The 15,150-nt window shown below is 39.3% G+C and overlaps 1 protein-coding gene across 1 annotated transcript; it reads left to right on the forward strand.

The window, feature by feature from the left end:
- The first annotated feature begins 12,998 nt into the window (after positions 1-12,998).
- LOC150078687 (G protein-coupled receptor dmsr-1-like) lies at positions 12,999-14,585 on the forward strand. The gene has a single exon (XM_090382818.1). The coding sequence runs from the start codon at positions 13,188-13,190 to the stop codon at positions 14,382-14,384; it is 1,197 nt and encodes a 398-aa protein (XP_090238944.1). The 5' UTR covers positions 12,999-13,187; the 3' UTR covers positions 14,385-14,585.
- The last annotated feature ends 565 nt before the right edge of the window (positions 14,586-15,150 follow it).

The raw sequence follows: 15,150 nt of genomic DNA on the forward strand, positions 1-15,150 counted from the left end.
TCATTGGAAGCCGCATGCGCAGTGCAATAACAACCTAACAAAATGGTCGCGTCTTGCTAGCAAACCTTTCTAACAAGGAATGAGAGTTTTTTTTTATCCTTAATGTACTTCTCTGCTACTATTTTTATTCTCAAACATCTCTCAGCAGTAGTCATTACTGGGCATTTTTAGAGATGACCTTAATTTGCTAAACAGTTTGTGACTTATTCAGATAAATCTTGTCTCTTTCCAAAGCAACGCAAATTCTTTAAGTCCTCCTTGGGCAGGAACACAGCTGATCTGGTTAAGACTTCACAAAGAAAACTCGAGAATAAGCAAATCGCTCTTCATGACGCACGAGACTTTAAAATATTGAAGTTACCAAAGCGCACCATATAAATTTAATGGGGGAAACATGCTAAAAATCTGATTGTCAACGTGGCAGACTGGTGCATCCTTATTGATCTCCATTCATCTAAAGCATATTAGGCCATCATTTATTCAAACGCTGCGCTTTCCAGACATTTTGGCACTGTTTTAAGGTCCCTTTTGGAGACATTTAAATGCGAATTTGTGCATTTTTACATGCTGCTGCTGATGCATCCATGCTAACGAATTCGCTGTAAAATTGGATTTCTTGCTCAATGATTCGTGTCGGGTACGAAATGTCACATGAACGATATGATGGATGATACACTACAGACATTTGAAGATCCTCGGAGAGCGTGGAAGTAGACTATATAAAGATGCTGTAGACTGCACGGCTACTAATAAGAACTTAAATTATTTCCGCAATATCTTTTTCTCTTTTGCTCCTTAATGGTTGGAATCCTTAAAATATTGGACTGCTCTAATCTAGTTATTTTCCACAATGTTCAAAAGTTCAGTGTTTCCACTAGAATCTGTGTCCTATAACTCAGGCGACACCATCCCTCCAACATCACAGAAAGGGACACTTACAGTGGAGGTGGTGTTCTCGTGTGGGGTGTAATAATGATCAACGGTAGCACCCCTCTTCATGTTTTCGATAGGGTTACCATAAGTGCCCAGAGGTACCGAGAACAGATCTCAAACCCTCTGAGCAACATTTCAAAGGGTGCGGTTGGCCCAGATTTTCTTTTCATGCAAGACAACGCTGCACATAAAGCTCAAGGGTATAGAAATATCTTGAAACTGGACGACTGCCGTGGTCAGCACAATCACCTGACTTAAATAGGATCGCACAATGTGTGGGACACCCTTTGGGCATCGCGTTGCACATTCACTTCCAACTACTCGGTCACTTGGTGAGCTGTCTACGCTGGTGGAAGAATAGAATTTGTTGCCACAGACACCCTTATATCGAGCATGGTTTACCGCTGACAGGCCTGTTTAGCCGTTGGAGGGAACCATACAATGTACTGATGTCATGCGACCTTTTTGGTAATTCTTATACAACCCCTAAAAATATTCCTTATATCTGTCTGCAGTTTCTCACTGTCTTCTCATTTCATCGTTATTCTATGGTACTCCACAATAACAAATTTTGTCCCACTTCATCGCAAGTTGCACGAGTTACACCACGATTTCTACGTGTTCTGTTAATTTTCTCAAGCAGTGTAATAAGTTATTCGAACTATTGTAAACACACAATAATCCATCCCACTCAAGGTGTAAAAGGCCTGAGTTAGAATCCCGACACTGATGTGAGGAATTTATGTGCCTTTTTCGCACGTGACTGAGTTAATCGGTCTCAAGGGAGGGTAGCTCGGTTTTTTAATCCTGGAAACTCAGGTTTTTCCAGTTTCCAGGAGTTAAAAACCATGCATCGAGACTGTCTTTTCATTTACTAAAACGGCTGGAGGTTGTTGTTGTTGTTGTTGTTATAGCAGTAGGATTTTAGGAGCATCAGCGACTAAGGCCATATTGCTCTGTACATACTGTCTGAAAATTGCAGGGCCAATTTTCTGTTTGCTGAACAAAACACCTGAGTTTCCGGGAGTAAAAACCATGCTGCCCTCGCCTGAGACCGATTAACTGAGCCACGTTGTGAAAAAAAAAGGTCCATAAAAATTCCTCACGTCATCGATGGGACTCGAACTCGGGTTTTTTCCACCCGATGTTAGGAAGACGGCAAGTCTACCAACTGTGCTACCCACGAGGGTACGGCTGGAGGTGGTATAATAGTATGGGGTATGTTTTGTTGGTATCGACTGATTTAGTTCATGCTGCTAGAATATCTTGTTACCTTGGATATCTTTCTGTCGTATTGACAGAAAGATATCCAAGATATCCTTGCAAAAATATCCGAATGGATCTAGGAACACTCCCAAGGATTTCCAAGATCTTCCAGGTGTCCGGATATTAATGGTAGAGCAGTATGTAAGACATATTTGCAAGCGAATACACTGTATGAGCAAATGGCGTGTTGGACTAAACCTGACTCGAAACACTACCGGATCGGATACATCGCGCCATTGAGGCCAGCAAGAGAATTTGCTAATGAACAGACTCGTGGATTTCAGGAGGATATTCGAGACGCAAATAGAAAGACTTCACCGACAGTGCTCTTCTCCAGCGCAATCGCCTTATCTGATGTTGCATCGACAATCATACCACTCTCGAAGTCAGCAAGTTCCCTTTCCGCAGTTTCGATAAACTGAGAGCAGATGTGGGGAACCACAGGAGGCGCCTTGCCCTAACACTATGCAGATAAACTGATCTGGGCACGAGTTTTACTGTGGTCACACCATGTGACCTCTTCAACTTACATATTTGTCCATGGATTGCTATATATTACGCAATCTGCTTGATTTTATTAAAGTGGCCAGGCAGTGTATTTAGAAGGTATTTATGCAAATTTTGACCATTTCACTTTGGGGAAGAATTTTAGAGACATTTTGGTGGCACGAACCAGAAAGATATTCCATGGTAGCGTAAACTTCAGATTCATAAAATGAGCAGGTGTTTAGAAGAAAAACACCAGAAGGTTAAAAGTCAAATATTCTCCTGAGAGCCCTTTTGGGTACTCAGCATAATGAAATTGAAATAAATAGATTAGAAGAATTTTTCTGGGACCTTTCAAGAAAATTAACGTTCAAACGTAAGAAACCTTCGAAGGGTAAATCCCTACAGATCAAATCTAGATAAGAACTTGCATGGACTCCATCATATCTCTACTCATACCAAAAGCTTTTATTTATTAAACACTACGAAATTATCTGAGCTTAACTCGATTTATATTAAGCAGAAAAATATGACAAAAAGCAAACCGGCACAAAAGTCTTTTTGAAAGCTTCGCCAATTGAAACGAGTCCCCTAGAATGCATCCTTGTAAATACAGCGTATTTTTTGTCTTACTCAAATAAATTTTGCAAGAGCTCGGACATAAATGAACAGAAAGTGCATTTTTCAAGATAAGAGGAATCTTTTATGTTCCAACATGTCAATGTTCCACGTCTTCAATCAAGAAAGTGCATTCTTCAGGAAAGATTTCAATCATCGTGTTACTTCAATAATTACAGTTGCATCTCCAATTTCCAACCGTTTTCTTTTAGGAAATTTCTCAATCACATTTGGTATGTTTGGTTTGAACTGTAAACGTTTTTTTCCGAGGATTCTTCCATGATTTTTTTTTTAATTTTAATCCTGAAGACTGGGAGTAGAAACCTGCGTGCAATAAAGAAATACAAAGAGAGGTAATCTGGTCTTAATACCAGCATTCGTGCACGAAACACGTCTCCTCCTTCTCTCTTTCTAGAAAATGTCGTAAACATCACTTTGGCCAGAAGGGAAAAAAGGCACTACAATCTCATTCTTCTGAAAAAACATCTTTCAACCTTTGAAATCGTTGTAGACAGATTCTCTTCGGAACCATCCTCACTTTCTCGTTGAACTTATGTTTAAGACTCTCAGCACGATAAAATAAATGTTCCGGCTTTGAAAGATCTTATCTCGGTCTTAGAAAGCGAATTTTTCACTTCCTTTCTCTTAACAGAAAATCTTAATCATACGATTTTCTTCAGCAGCTAAGAGAACACGCACACATACAAACCCCCTTTAAATCCAGCGATTGTTTCTTATCTTCTCTTTCTGGAATAGTCACGATTTTCTTCTCATTCAAAAGAAAGCACCCTATTAAGAGCGTCATCTTTTTTTATGCTGAAAAGAGGTCGAAACGAATCCGGAAACCATGCAAACAATAAGGATTTGTTTCTCAATTCTTCACTCCTCAGTGCTTTGCGTATGTCTTACCAAAACGTAGAGTTGTGATCGATCTGTTCTTGAGAGCGCCTTTAGACAAACTATTTCGGTCTTAAGTGAATTCAGTTAATGTCTCGTGGAGCAAGAAGTCAGTTCTTGAGTCCTTGTAGATTCTTTCGATAAATTCACGATCAAAATGGATTCCGATAACACACAACAGACTTCAAAAATGTTGTAGAGTCTACAGCAAAGAATTTTGGGAATTTAAACAAATCCATCATCACTCCTTAGGAATCTTAAAAAGCAGAAAACCAAAATTGCTTGCGTTAATTCATAAATTTATGACCACTTCCAACTTAAATGAGGAAGGTTTCGTTCCAGGATGGCTAAAACTGCTTAATATAACATGTTATAAAAATTATCCACTAGGAATCGAGTTGTTACATGCGGACAGACAGACAGACATGATAAAGAAAATAGATAGCTTTAAGCATATCTGCATTTTTTGCATTAGATGCATAAAGATAAATTTTATATCATATACTTGGATTTCGAGAGAGCTTTTGTCACTGTTGCACATAAATTGGAGCAGTGTGGCATTAAGGGCAAGTTGCTGCTATGGACAAAGGAATGGTTGAGTGGGAGTAGACAGAATGATTATTAATGGACACTGCTCCTCGCGAACTAGTGTTATTATTGGAGGCCCACAGGGTTCACCGTTGGGACCATTGCTGCTTTCTATATTTATTAATATTGATTAAGGTATATCTGGCTTAATGTCTTAAGTTTGCACATAATACTAAGGTTGGCAAGGTAGTTAATCGGATGGTGAATGATGATTAGTAATCAAGGTAAGCTACAACAAGATGTACAAAACTAGGCAGATGGGCTGAGAAATGGTAGTTGAAATTCAACATTGATAAAATGGAAGGTACTGAATTTGGGTAGCAGTAATTCCAGATTAAAGTATCAAATGTGTGGTACTACTCTCAAAGTATCAGAAAATGGAAAAGATTTCCGGATAATTGTGAAATCAGATCTGAAGTTCTGTGAGCAGTGCAGACAGGCTGCTAAGCAACTCATGGCGTTTTATCAATGACATTTTGTTAGCAGGGATAAGGAGGTATTTAGCCCATTCTACACGGCAATGATTAACTATCATTTGAGTACTGTATACAGGTCTGGAGGCTTCATTTTAGGAAGAATGTGGATCTGTTGAACGAGTGCATAGAAGAGTAACGAGATTAGTGAGGGGAACAAAAGGTTGTTCTTACAAAAAAAGGCTTCCGTTCTGGAAATTGCAGCGTCTGCAGACCTATGAGGAGATCTGATTCGGGTATTTAATGCTTTGAATGGATTGAGCAAGCTCAGTACTGATGGCATCCTTCCTCTTGCTCAGACACACATGAAGGGACATAAATTCAAATTGAGGAAGGGCGGTCGTTGGATAGATACGCGGAAGTTTGCCTTCAGCAGCGGGTGGTTGATTGTTGGAATAAACTTGCAGTTGATGTTGTGGAAATGGGTAGATTGAATAAATTCATGGAAGACCAAGACAAACTCTTAGAGGATATGGGCAGGTGATATGGCGAGGATTTTTTTTGGCCGATGCTGCTTGCTTTATTACATAATTTGCCTACTAACACTTATACTAAGCGATTTCATGAATGCTTCTGGACATGGAAGAATTCTAGAGTGGAGCAGCATTGAGGTTATATTGCGATTGTGAAAACATGTATAAATGTTATTACAAGACGAGTTCCCATTCAACAAAACAAGTCTTCCAACTAGATTTGCTCACTCATTTGGGAAAGTCTGAGTCCGGATCCCATTGGAGACTGAACAATTCTTTTAAGGCCTTATCAATAAAGATTGTAATTATCCAATCTCAGGTGGAGAAATGGAGTTTTCCTAGCAAGCTATTCCAGATGCATTTGAGGAATAACTTCGACCTCTTAGACGAAGAACAAGCTCATGGAGAAATTGCTATTCAGTTTGCATTCTTTTCTTCTGGTATATCAAAACTTTGGTAGCTGGTTTTTCATCCAGCTAACAGGCAATCTGATAGCCGAATACATGCAATCAAACAATAAATATTTCGGATTTTCAGTTCAGTACAAGATGCAAATCGTGTATAAACGTTTCTAGATAAAAAACCACAGAATCCATCTAGAACGATCATAAACATTGATGGAAAAACTGTAGTCCGTTAGCAATTCTGATTAATCGGATTTCAGAACTGACTACAGATTATTTCAATCTTATTAAAGGGGCTAACAGGCATTCATTAGTTAACGAATACCAAAAAACTTCAAAAGATTCATTTAAAATATTTTTTACATGAACGTCATAACTTTTAACTCGAATGTACCTAAGCGAAAGGTTTACAAGCATTTATTTCTTCGGTCGTTTTTTAAACAAAACTAAATGCACTTCCAGTTATGCGCTTACTACACGTTCTCTCATTCCTAAGACATCAAATATTCCGCAAAATTGTAAACCCGACTCAGTTGTTTACTTTAATTAATAAAGTGCACAAGACTCAAAAGAAAAACATCCTAAGAATAAAGTTCACTCAGTTTAGGAAAATAATTTTTTTAAGAAAGCTTGCAAGTAACATCAAATAATTCGAAAGAATTTTCCAACTTCTTTAAAAAATCATATTTGCGAAGCATTTTTAATTCTTCTTTTTTTAAGATTTAGTTCGGCATTTGACAACCAGAGAGGTGCATTAAGTGATTATTTTATAAAAATAACAAAAAAGTAAATCTTTCCACCAATCTTCATTGACAACAAATTTCTACATAACCAAAATTATTTCTTAATAAGCAGTAGAGCAAAAATAAAAGCAAATCTATTTAGTGGAGTGAATAAATCTACTAGCCCCTTGCTGGTGAAATATCGAACTATTTGTTCTTAAAAAGATCCCACGTGTATTGAAAAACTCGAGTTTCCGGGAGAAAAAACCATAGACCGACTAACTCAGCTACGTTGTGAAAAAGGCCCATAAAAAATCCTCACTTCATCGACGGTACTCGAACTCAGGTCTTTTCCGGTGTGGGGAGAACAGTGATCCTACCAATGAGGACCCCTTTTTATGGAGTTCAGCTTTGTTGAAAAAAATCCTTCCTAATAGGACAAGGGGGAAATCTTGCTATCTACGCCTGAGACCGACTAACTGAGCCACGGAGTGAAAAAGTCCATTAAAGTTCTTCGCGTCATCGACGAGATTCGAACCTGGGCCTTTTCTACCCGGTGTGGGGAGGACGGTGACGATACTTCCTACCAATAGAACATACCCCCATACCATGATATAATCTCCAGCTGTTTGAGTGGCGCACAGAGCAGTCTGCATGCATGGCTTCATGAAGTTCACACCATACTTTCACCCTGCTATTTGTGTAAAAAAAGTGGAAATCGAGATTCTTCAGGCCACGTGATATTTTTCCGCTCTTCCACTGTCCAGTCTTGCCTTTGGTAGCATGATTCCAGTCGAATCTTTCGATTTTTTACAGAAAGAATTGGTTTTGTATAGGCACATTACTACCAAGTCCCAGATTCTTCAAATCCCGCCTCATAGTTCGGTTGGAAATGGGTCATCCTTTGCCATCGAGCCTTCTATTCTGGCACTCAATTCGCTTTAAATTCCTACGGTCTCGTTCTGGAAGTACCATCCTTCTGCCGTATTTCTTCCTTTTAGAGCTGCATTATTGTATACTTTTTCAGATGGGTGCTTTCAAACCAGTGATTTCCTTTGTTTTCTCAATTGTGCTCCAGCAATCTCACCGTTCTGAAAACCAGAAAGATCACCTGGCCTTCCCCATGACGGATCTACTAAGAAGTCCCAGGAAAGCGTACAGTATTTAACTGTTACCACAGAAGTTCTGACAACTTACACTTGCATAAAAAAGATAAAAGGTAACCTGCAGCCATTATCAACCCACTGCAGGATGGAAACCTCAACGATTCATGTTGAGGGAATGGACCATAGTCTGCCACGTCACCGTATTTAGCAGTCAGAGGCTTGAACCCCGATCTACTCAAAGAGCGTGACTGCACTCCCGCTCTGACCACTCAGCTACCGGAATCTTATAAACACAATAGACTGAATAATTTTGAGATATAAAGTTGTAAATACCTGTTGAAGTTTCTTATGTTTTCTGTATTTCTTTACAAATTTAATTTAAGAAAGATGTTTTTTTCTGTACAAGCACCTTTTATGTTCAACAAAGTTCCAGTGTTTTGCTGCGCCTGCGTACAAGTCCCAGTTTCGGAAACAAAGTGCGCTCATTTTTACTCCAGACTGAACTGGGCATCACGAAGCTTGTTGGCTTCTCATCTGTTGGTGGGCAGGTACCCTGTTGTTGCAATAGTCCTTCATACTCTTAGGCATTTAGCCACGATCTTATAGATTAAACCACGCACACTATCAGGCATCTCTTATATTGTGGAGTTATACTTCATAACTGTGTTGTCACTATTGCAACAAGATAAGGATGGAAATAGCTTTCGTAATAAGGCTAGGTGGACTAGAACCAGGGTATGTCTGCCGGGAGCAACTATTAATGATATCACCAACAGACTAAGATTTAAAGGGGAGTAAAGAGAATATTATTATTCATGTGGGGACATTAAGCATACATGATCTGACGATTTGTTTGACAAATACAGGACTATGCTGAAAAAATTCCGCGAGTTAGGTCACAATGTCTGTGTATCAGCAATTCTGCCCAGGCACGATAGGGAGGATTATATGCTGAAAGACTTGTGGATTAGCTGAAGACTTGAAGGATTCTGCAAGGCTTTTGGGGGAAAATTTCTATCAGCTTGGCCCGTACTTGTAGGTAGAAGGAATCTGTTTTGTAGAGACATTTAAACAAAGGGGGACAATGGTAATATAGATACTCGTTTGATAATATTGGTCAAATTAACTCTTGCACATACCTCAAGAGTCCTTGTTTGTTACCACAAAAGAACATAGCAGCAAGATGTTCTGAGGGAAGGAACGTTTCAATGACCGGGCCGCTAATGCCTGGGAAGCGAGCTTAAATAACTTTAAGGGGTGTGTCAGGATAGTTAACTATACAAGAACACTAAGACTTAATTGTTTATAAAGTAATGTCAGAAGTGTCGTCAATAAAATGAGTGAATTCGAACTGCTGGTTACGAAAAGTAATGCTGAAATAATAGGAGATAGGGGATGATGAATTTCATGATTCAGAACGGTACGTATAATGTATTTAGGAAGGATAGGGAAGACAGAAAGGGTTATGTGGTCATGCTTCTTATCAAAAGTAGTCTGAGCGCGACGAAAACTTTCCCGAATTCGTTTCGCGTGCTGGTATAGAAACTGTACGGTGTGAGATAGTTGAAAGCAAAGGTTTGATGAGGTGGGAGTAATCTACAGGCCGGGTGATTGTGAAGATTATGATGAAAGCCTCTACATGCAAATGGAATGGGCAATTAAGTATGAATGTCATAAAATGGGTGATTTCAATTTGACTCTAGATTGGAGCAAATGGGAAGGAAATTCCATTTGGGGACAATTTTTCAATCAACTAGATGATTGCTATTTGTATCAACATGTCAGGAAAGTACTTCATCAGCACACATAAAATATAAAAAGAGCAGAGCATTGTTTCAACTGAAAAAAATTCAGTCATACAAAAATTATGTCCAGGCTAAAGCACAATAAAAGAGCACTTTCTACAAAAACAACAGCTACCTTACAGCACGATCTAGTTTCTGAATGGATAAGATGCAATATGGAAACAAGCAGATCTGACATTTTCACTGAAGGTATACAAAACAGATTTATAGCATTTAATTCCTATGAACAAGCAGACAAAGTGCAACATGATGTGTCTCCGGATCAAGCCCTGCTAATTAACCAACTTGTGAACAAGAATACAGTTCAGCGTGCAGTTAACCAAATACGCCCTGATGGTAGTGAAGGTCCCGACGACATCCCTGGTTTTATTATTAGATTGTCCAGCGTATACATTATTGATTCGTTAGTGCATATAATTTCCAGGTGCATCTGCCAGCCATTCCTTCCAAGACAGTGGAAAACTATCAGGATTACGCTGATTCCTAAAAAAGCTTGCAGAAATAACCATCCCGGCCATCGACCAATTGCTGTTTCTTCAATAATTACTAAAATTATTGAAAAAATCATGCTCCCATATCTTCAACATGCAATCTTCGCTAATGCGCCTGTCAATATGCATTTTGGTCCTAGAGGGTGCTCCACAACAACAAGCCTAGCTGACACCATTGTACGCATCCAAACTGCGTTTCAAGATAAGGCACAATGCGATGTATTTTATTTTGACATCAAAGGTGCTTTCGACAACATAGATCTCAAAAAAGCTTTTCAAATACTAAAAAATCATTTTCTCGTTAACACAATGATTATTTCCTATCTTCAATACAGCCTAAATCGCAGACTTCTCCTCTTCCCCACTAGTACTGACAATATTCTCGTCACAACCTCAACAGGCATTCCCAAGGAGCCGCTCTCTCCAGTACTATATTTTCAGCATCTCTTCAACCACTTCTACAAGAAAATCCAAATCTACTGGCATATGTCGATGATTTAAAGTTATTTATAATCTCCAAAGCCAGTGATGATATTCGCAAAGTTATCAATAATGCGAATTCACAGATTTGTGAAATCATCGAGCACCTGAAAGATCTCAATCTGAATATAAATGCGAGCAAATCTGCTCAAATTACTTATTCCGTTAAGAAACAACCCAACCACATAGAAATAAAAATTGCAGATGTCCCAATTCCAAATGTTTACGCTCACAAAGACCTTTGAATTGTTTTTGATAAAAATCTCTCCTTTAATGCCCACTATTTATATGTTGCTCAAAAAATTCAAAAAGCAAAATGGTTAATCAAACAAGAAACAGCAGCGATTCAAGACAGAAAAACAGTCATTAAGCATGGTCAAAGATGCATCTTTCCCATTCTGTCCTATGCTTCTGAAATCTGGTCTGGTGCTCCTCAAGTAACCGTCAAGAAATTCCTTGCCCTAGAATATTGGGTTGTTAGATGGCTCAATAGTAAGCTTCGTTTTTCCCATACAATATCCAGGCAACAGCTTTATAAAAGCCTAAAAACAAAGCCTCTGCAACAGATGATCAACGAGTCTGGAGTCATGCTTCTTGCAAAGTTAATCACCTCTGCATGCGATTCACCAAACTTAGCCAATATAATAGCTATCCCCAACAGGGAAAATTCAAGAAACCAGCAATTCAAATCCAACCTCTCCAGGCTCAAACAAATGGACAGAGTGTTCCCCAATGCATCTCTTCACCTCATAAATCATCACAACATTGATTGCAACAGGTTAATCAACTCTGAATCCTACAGGAGTCAGATCTCCGATAAAATGAAGAAATATAATCCAACCCAGTAATTGCAACTGAAAGCCAAATGTCCTGTTCTGCAATTTTTTTAAATTCATAACTGTTCTGCAATTTTTAAATTCATAAATAAAATTCCTAGGCATTGTTAATATCTATATAAAATCTGCTATGTACATATACTCTATTATTTTCTTCATTCCTGTTGTATTTTTACCTGCCCCTAGCCATGTGCTGTGATGGGCTTGCTGTATTTGCAATAAATGAATATTTATTTATTATTTATTTATTACTAGGGAAAACAATACTCTAGACCTCATCATCACCCAAGAACCAGATGACATAATAAGGCTGACAGTACAGAAACCAATCAGAATTCTACATCGATGTGGACAACGAAGTGAGAGGAAGCAGTAGTTAAAGGCAAAGGAATCGGTTATAATTTCAGGAAGGAAATTACGATGCCTTAAGGTGTTACATGGCTCCTATTAACTGGGTAGATATCGCACAGAGACAGAATTCAATTATGGTATACCTTTAAAACATTAATCACAGAATGTTTATATACCATTAAAAAAATACTCCACGAGGAAGATTTCAAGTTGGATGAATAATGAAGTTGCAGATTACTTGAGCAGAAAAAGACGGAATCGAAAAGTTACAGAACGATAAAAAGTACCGAAGCCTAGAACAGCTACAAATTGATCTGTAATAGTGCCACAGAAAAGGTTAGGCTGGCAAAGGCAGATTATGAGAAATCGCTGGCAAAGGCAGATTATGAGAAATCGCTGGCAAAGAGAGCAAAAGTGGGTTTAAGGAATTCTTCACATATAAATGCAAAGAAGAGAAGGACAAACCAGATCGGACCCTTATGTAATGGGCGCAGAATAGTATTAAATACCCTATCTGAAGTTGAAGAACTCAACAGTTACTTTGCATCGATATTTACTGAAGAAAAACTCTTTGTGTCAAAGAGAAATTATGGGAGTGAAGTTGAAAAATATGCAATTAATGATGTTGAAATTTCACGTATTTATTTAATGAAAAAACATTTTAGAGCCTACAGGCCAATAAGGCCCCTGGGGGTGATGGCATTTACCCTATAACCTTAAGGGAGGCGGCAGCATTAGCAGAATAGCATCATTAGCCGTTTTTAGCATTCACATGAATTCGAACCACAGTCAATTCATACACGTACTGTACTTGTACTCTGACCACGGAACCACAATTACATCGAAAATGCTGTACTGAACTGAGCAAACTCTATAATTCTTTCCTATAAATATCACCAAATCAACCTCCAAGTTAGTTGGTTGAAACATTCGATGTGGAATAAACTCATATTAATGCTTCTCTGAGTTTTTGGGACTTGTTTTTGATTTCGTGTGTCAAGGAATTTTCTCTAAATATTTTCTACTAATATTAAAACCTTTTCTAATCATTTTTATTTTCTTGCAGGTACAGAATATCGTCCAATCTTCGACTTTTCTGGAAAATCGACATGGAATTAGCGTGCCTCCAGGATGTAGCAATTGAGAAAAGAAGTAGCAACTACTAAGGAGGATTCTGAGAGTGCTAAATGGAATGACTGCTATACTCAAATAGCTCGCGCCATAGAATCATCGCCTTTCCATACCAACAGTTCCCCCTATGCTCGGCATCTTATCCTACATGACCTTATTAACTATGAACACGTCAGCCAACGACCTCTACTCCTTTGACCTCAACGACACAGATTTCGGATGGCTGACAGAGTTCGGAAACTTCACCCTCAACTTGAACATGTCGGCTCACCAGGTGAGTTACTACGACGATATCTCCATCAAGCCATACTACGGAGCTCACTTCATGGACTTCCGGTCGCAGTATCTTAAGGTTCATGGCTACCTCGCCATGTTCGTCTGCATCTTTGGCATCGTGGCAAATGTCCTCAATATCATTGTGCTTTCCCAAAAAGACATGATCTCCCCGACAAACATCATACTGACTGGTCTGGCAGTGGCCGACATGCTGGTGATCATGTCCTATTTCCCCTTCTGCATCCACAACTACGTGCGGATCAACCAACCTCTGAAGGAGAGGTTCGCTTACGGGTGGGCCGTGTACACCCTCTTCCACGCCCACTTCAGCGTGGTATGCCACACCATCTCCACCTGGCTCACCGTCACGTTGGCCGTCTGGCGTTTCCTGGCTGTCAGCTTTCCCGCCAACAGCAAAACGTGGTGCAGCATGCCACGAGCAAAATGTGCCATCCTCAGCACGTACACAAACTGCGCCCTCTTCTGCCTGCCCGTATACCTGACATTCACTATCGAGGAAAAGGAGAGGGACCATCATTTGTTGTACCGCGTGGACTTCAGTCAGATTGCTCAGTGGAACGACCGGCTGTTGGAAAAAATCAACTTCTGGATATTCGGTGTGATCACCAAACTCGTGCCCTGTATTGCTCTGACGGGACTCAGCTTGGGTCTCATCAAAGTCCTGTACGAAGCCAACCAGCGGAAGCAAAGACTGAAAAACCGCGGTGTCTGTGATAAATCGTGTGACCGGACCACGAGAATGCTCCTGGCTGTCTTGTTGCTCTTCCTCATCACCGAATTCCCAGCGGGGATTCTCGCCCTCCTTAGTGGTATCCTGGGAAAGACGTTCTTTGACAACGTCTACCTGAACTTCGGAGAAGTTATGGATATCCTTGCCCTCATCAACAGCGCCGTCAACTTTATCCTCTACTGCTCCATGAGCAGACAATTCAGGGACACGTTTTCCAGCCTCTTCACTCCCAAAATAGTATCCAAGTGGATGGCATTACCTACTGAACCGACCACCTGTGAAACTACTTGCGTTTGAGTGAAATCCAGAGAAAATTAAAACTCTGTACGCCTTAAACTTAATTCTCAGAAACTCCTACTCCTATGTCCTCGCACGAGGTAAAACTGCTATGAAAAATCCCCTGTTAATAAACAAGTTGTTAACTACTATTTATCCGCACGACAACGCTGAGGACCTAAATATACCAACCAGTTAAACTCTTTTGCTGGAATTTCATCGAAGCTTAATGCTCCTTCCTTTTTTGGGAGAAAAACTACAGAAGAGTTCCCATAAAAAAAAATCGTTTTGTAGTAAATGTCTATATTTTTTTATCTGCCCTTTTTTCTTCTCCATCATTGAGCAAAGATTTGTGTTTCTTACCAAGAAGTTAACTGAAAGAACAGTAAAAAAAATATAGAAGAAGACAGTAAAAGTCAAATTGAAAGAAACTATGCTGAAGAGTTTTTTTGTTTTGTTTTTTTTTAGTTCCAGACTTAGTACAATGGACACGGTAAAGTGAGAGTGGAATTCGTTAGCTTGAATGACTTGGGAATACCATCAAGAAAAAAAACGTGTAATCGAAAAATGCAAAACAACCTGATAAAGAAACACTTCGCTGAAGACATCCAAAATAAAAAAGAAATGTAGTTTTATTTTGTGAAAGATTCGCTGCTTCGAATACAAAGTTTCTGAAAGTTGGTGGAATTTAAAAGACTATCGTGTTGGGAAAAAAAGAGTCCTGCTGAAGAAAGTCTCTAGTCCCTCGTGGATCAAAGACTGATCTTCTGATCCATGAGGGACATTA

The sequence above is a fragment of the Mastigoproctus giganteus genome, chromosome 10, assembly GCF_048544385.1.
Source record: "Mastigoproctus giganteus isolate SK-2022 chromosome 10, ASM4854438v1, whole genome shotgun sequence".
Lineage (NCBI taxonomy): Eukaryota > Metazoa > Arthropoda > Arachnida > Uropygi > Thelyphonidae > Mastigoproctus > Mastigoproctus giganteus.

Coding starts and splice junctions, on each gene's coding strand:
- LOC150078687 (XM_090382818.1), top strand. CDS start 13,188: ATGCTCGGCATCTTATCCTACATGACCTTATTAACTATGAACACGTCA.